We start from the raw sequence: 5,678 nt of genomic DNA, 5'->3' as shown, positions 1-5,678 counted from the left end.
GTGATTGAATGGAAAAACTAACGAAGCCTTAATTTGTTTAGTAATTTAGTGAAATTATTATTATGAGCCTTTGGAATAATTAATGCAATCATTTAAGATCCTTGCATGTGTATATAATTAATTACGAGTCTTTCTTTCTGTGTAGATATATGAGTATAATGGTTACTATGATATTTACTCATCAATGAGCATTATTATTTTTACCGTAAAATATTAATCTAACATTTAAAATAAGTTATATAGTTGATCAAAAAAATTATGACAATTAATGAAACTTGATTATTATCTTATTACATCATCAAATTTTTATATTTGATAGTACCTATTAATAAAAACTTAATTATTAAAAACTCGTCTAGAAATTATTTGTCTCCATAGAGATTAAAATTTGTGAGTCCCATTTGGATCCCTGTCCCTCAGATGGGACTCACCTTTTGTGAGAGGGTGTTGACACTGGATATAACCCCATGGGCAAAAACAGTTTTCAATATAATATTTAATTCGGTTTTTTTCAATTATATCCGAATAAAAATTTCAAAAAGAGATTAAAAAAACCCTCAAGTAGTTCAGATTGACACGTTTAATTAAAATATGTATAGTGAACCTTTCAACTTAGATTACCTGTACTAATACCAATCCTATATGTTTTTCATTTTGCTGTAAATAATTAAATAGTACAAAGTACTTGATGCTTCCAAAGAGGGGGAAAAATATTAAAACACCATTTTATTCGGTTTTTTTTCTTTATTTTTTAAGATAAAATATTCCTTTTATGTATCAACTAAGGGAGTGAAAATGAACCACCCAAAATTACGTAAAGCTAAGACTGCTTTATGGGATATCATGGTCCAACCATGATGTATGCCAGGCTTTTTGTCTATATAAGCATTCTAACCTCAACCATCTAGCCCCGCACAATTTTGTATATGGCCAGCTAAACGTCCTTCTCTCTCTAAAACTTGATTCTCTCTCCTAAGCTCTTTCCTCTCTCTCTCTCTCTCTCTCTCTTAGAAAGAGATGGCTGACCGGAAAGCTGAAGTGAATGGCATTTCCGGCCAAACCCAGAAAACTATTGCAGACTTTGACCCTCCCAAAAGACCCAGAAAGAACATCTTTGCTATTGCTTGTGCTGTTTTAGCTTCCATGACTTCCATCTTACTGGGTTATGGTAAGTATATTTACATATATGACTATGTGTGTGTGTGTATATATATATATATATATATATATATACTCTCGTAGTTTTGACTTGGTATAAAAAAGTTTTACCACCGAACGCTAGTTCAAAAATAACTTTTTGGTTCAAAACATTTGAACTTGTTTACTAAACGGCCTTACGCCCCGTTTGACTGCCGCTTGACGTGGTTGTAGATCTATTTTTAGCTTCCCACAAGTTTTTGTTTTGTTTCTTTTATCGGCGCGGGCAGATCTTGTGTACATAAATTCCTTTTGTTTTGTCGTCAACATGACCCTTATACGACGCCGTCTATATCTTTTGCAAGAAAGTGGTGTTACGTATATTTGTTTTCATACATTCATATGTCTTATTTTACTCTGCAGATATTGGTGTAATGAGTGGAGCAGTCATTTTCATCAAAGAGGACCTGAAAATCAGCGACGTGAAAGTCGAAATCCTCACCGGAATCCTCAACCTTTACTCCCTTCTCGGCTCCGCTGCCGCGGGGAGAACCTCCGATTGGATCGGGCGCCGCTACACCATCGTCCTCGCTGGGGCGATATTCTTCGCCGGCGCTCTCCTCATGGGGTTCGCCACCAACTACGCCTTCCTCATGTTCGGCCGCTTCGTCGCCGGCATCGGCGTCGGCTACGCCCTCATGATCGCCCCCGTCTACACCGCCGAGGTCTCCCCGGCCTCCTCCCGCGGCTTCCTTACCTCATTCCCTGAGGTCCGTCATATATACATATCCTCTCAACATGCATCTTTCACATGATCACGCCACATCTAATTATAGTAAATAACTTTGTGAAAATAATAGTAGTAATAATAAAATAAAAGAATTTTGATTAAAAACCAAAAAAAAAAAAAAAAGAAAGAAGAACAAAACTTTGAAAGACCACAAAAGTTATACCCAGCTAAAACATGTTTTCATAACACGTTTCTTGACCTATATATGTTTATAAACATGTTTTCATAACACGTTTCTTGACCTATATATGTTCATGTCTTTATGATGATCAAATTTGAAGGTGTGTTTCTAAACCGATATATTTCATCATAATAGAGAGTTGTATACAAGTCTAATAAAAATATTTACTACTACTATATATAACTTTTTTTCTAATGGAAAGACAGTATATAACTTTTGATTAGCTTACCTCCAAAATTAATCTCCTTGCCAGTAATTAATTAGGTGTAGAGAAAAAAAAAAATCCTTAAAAAATTATTTCGTTTTATAATTTATTATTTTTTTTTTTAATTTCAAACAAAAAATTTGAACGCTACACTTCAATCAAATTATATGCAAGTCATAAAAAAATTTACTATTAGTATATATATAGCTTTTAGTTTACTTACAAACTTTAATATCCTTGCCATTTGGTGTAGAAGGAATATACCCTAAAACTTACATTTTTTTCGACATGATTTGTGTGTGTGTGTGTGTGTTTTTTTTTTTTTTTTTGTTTTTAATAAAGAAATTTAAACACTATACCTCAACATAAAGTAAGATGTAGATTATACCTTGGTGCATCCTACAATCAGAAAATTATTTTTTTTTTCTTGTTGGGCATCGTATTATTTTCTTTTTGGGGAAATTTAGGGCATAGTTTTTAATTCTTTTTAAAAACTAGATTTTTAAAAAACGACACCGTATTTCTTACCATCAAATGAATTAACGTAATTACTTTTTTACTTTCACAGGTATTTATCAACGCCGGAATCCTCCTCGGCTACGTATCAAACTACGCCTTCTCGAAGCTCCCCACCTACTTGGGATGGCGTCTGATGCTCGGCGTCGGCGCCATCCCCTCCGTAATGCTGGCCGTCGTCGTGCTCATCATGCCAGAGTCTCCCCGTTGGCTTGTCATGCAGGGCCGTCTCGGCGAGGCCAAGCGCGTCCTCGACAAAACCTCCGACTCCCTCGAAGAAGCCCAACTCCGCCTCTCTGACATCAAACAAGCCGCCGGAATCCCTGAACACTGCACCGACGATGTCGTCCAAGTCAGCAAGCGCTCCCACGGCGAGGGCGTCTGGCGGGAGCTTTTACTCCATCCAACTCCGGCCGTCAGACACATTCTCATCACCGCCATCGGAATCCACTTTTTTCAGCAGATCTCCGGCATAGACGCCGTCGTTTTGTACAGCCCGAGAATCTTCGAGAAGGCCGGGATCACCTCCTCCGACAAGAAGCTCCTCGCCACCATGGCCGTCGGATTCGTCAAGACGCTCTTCATCCTGGTCGCTACTTTCCTCCTCGACCGGATCGGACGGCGGCCGTTGCTCCTCAGCAGCGTGGGCGGCATGATCTTCTCCCTCGCGTCGTTGGGAATCGCGCTGACGGTTATCGACCACTCTTCGGAGAAGCTGATGTGGGCGATTGTGCTCTGCATCGCGATGGTGCTTGCCTACGTGGCGTTCTTCTCGATCGGGTTGGGGCCCATCACGTGGGTCTACAGCTCGGAGATCTTCCCGTTGAAGCTACGCGCGCAGGGCGCGAGTATGGCAGTGGCGGTCAATAGGGTGACGAGTGGGGTCATCTCGATGAGTTTTATTTCTCTGTATAAGGGGATCACGATTGGTGGGGCCTTCTTTCTGTTCGCGGCTCTTGCTGTGGTTGCTTGGGTGTTTTTCTATACATTGCTTCCGGAGACGCAGGGTAGGACCTTGGAAGATATGGAGGTCCTTTTTGGAAAATTCTTTAAGTGGAGGTCCGCTAATGAAATTTTGAAGAATAACAGCATGGGCAAGGAAGTCAACGGCCAAGATAATAATAATGCTAAAGCTAACGGTCATATTCAGTTGGGAACTACCAAGGACCAAACTAAGTAGATGTTAAATATATTATTATCTTGTGATAAATATAGTTGGCTTTTTTTTTTTTTTTTTTCCCTAATATTTAGAATGTGATGAACCCAAAAAGAAAAGGAAACAGAAAAAGGAAAAAGAAAAGCTGAGACTACTCGTTTAGAATGGTGCTTTTACTACTTCATTACGTTTTTCTAGTTTTCCCTTTTATCGTTGTTAAAGAAGAAGAAAAAGAAAGGGCTTCTAAATTTTAAGAGTAGCTTTTTCAAGGGCAATGTCAATGATGAGAGGGGCCAAACTTTATGTGGGGGAAAAATGAGAACCGAAAGTTTAATGTTCATTGAAGATATGATGAATTTCTAGTAAGTTTAGTTTCTTTCTTTGTCGGGAACTTTCATGGTAATAATTGCTATTTTATCAGAATAATTGTTTTAGTTATGAGATTAGTTTTTTGACAGTCTAATATGTGAGTATAAATAGTTTTGTGTCACGTACTAAATTTTTAATGTGAATATTCACATGTCAGATCCCTGAAAAACTAATTCCACAGACAATACAACACTTCTAAGAATGTAATAAAATAGCAGTTCATAATGTAAGAGTTCCCTTCTTTGTTTCCTCTTATTACTTACATTCCTTAAAGCATTGCAAACGTAATGATACAATTGCAAATTAATGTAATATAAGCATCACGAGACATGACAAATAATTATATTTTTATAATACATTGTCAATGGTGTTCCCAAAAAATTGGTGATAGTTGATGTTCTCTGTTTGGGTGCATCCTTTTTCACGTTGTCTCGTCCCTTTCATGTGGAAAGACAAGGAAACAAAATTGTGTAGAAGCTGGCCTGGTCCATGATTGGCTGAATCATGAATGGCTTGGATTAGATGATCCATACAAACAAGACACAGACTAAAAAAGATTTTACGGGCCTGTTCGGTAATATTTTCAAAATGATTTTGTTTTCAATATAAAAATAATAATGAGATTGTTTTGAAAATCATTCTAGATGTGATTCTGAAATTACGTTTGATGGTTTTTCAAGAGATTGGTTTGAGTATGATAAAAAAGTAAAATCGTATTTGGTTATATTTATGTTTGTTTTGAGTAATCGTAATTAATAATCTTAAATTAATATATTAAGTAATTAATAATTAATAATTATTTAGTAAATAAAAATTTATATATTAATAATATAATAATAATGGATAAATTATCACTAATGAGTACATTAGTAATTAAACTGTATATATAATAAATTAATATGCTAAATAATTAAAAAAATAGTAATTAGTAATTAATTATAAGTAATTACTATGTTAGTAATGTACTCATATTTATTAGATTATAAGTAATTAATTAGTGTATTAAGAAAAATAATTAGTATATACATAATTTATTAATATTACGTTTACTGCTTAAATTATTAGCTTTTAGTTACATAATTAAATAATAAGTTAATTCATTATTAATTTTTATTTAAAAATCTATTATTTGATATATCACATGATCAATTTTTAGCAATTATTCTTTTTATAATGATTAATGACTATTTATCAACTATTAATTATTATTGATTAACATATAACATATTAATAATTATAATTTAATATTAATTATTAATTGAGTAATTACTATTTATTTTTTATTTACCAACTATTTACTAATTAATAGATTATAATTAACATA

The 5,678-nt window shown here is 34.9% G+C and overlaps 1 protein-coding gene across 1 annotated transcript; it reads left to right on the top strand.

Moving 5' to 3' along the window:
- The first annotated feature begins 904 nt into the window (after window positions 1-904).
- LOC21409570 (polyol transporter 5) lies at window positions 905-4,067 on the top strand. The gene is made up of 3 exons (XM_010097900.2): window positions 905-1,168; window positions 1,561-1,907; window positions 2,882-4,067. The coding sequence occupies exons 1-3, from the start codon at window positions 1,018-1,020 to the stop codon at window positions 4,007-4,009; spliced, it is 1,626 nt and encodes a 541-aa protein (XP_010096202.1). The 5' UTR covers window positions 905-1,017; the 3' UTR covers window positions 4,010-4,067.
- The last annotated feature ends 1,611 nt before the right edge of the window (window positions 4,068-5,678 follow it).

This window comes from Morus notabilis, unplaced genomic scaffold (assembly GCF_000414095.1).
Source record: "Morus notabilis unplaced genomic scaffold, ASM41409v2 Scaffold115, whole genome shotgun sequence".
Lineage (NCBI taxonomy): Eukaryota > Viridiplantae > Streptophyta > Magnoliopsida > Rosales > Moraceae > Morus > Morus notabilis.
Note: the sequence above shows the minus strand (reverse complement) of the source record. Positions and strands in the feature narration are given on the sequence as shown.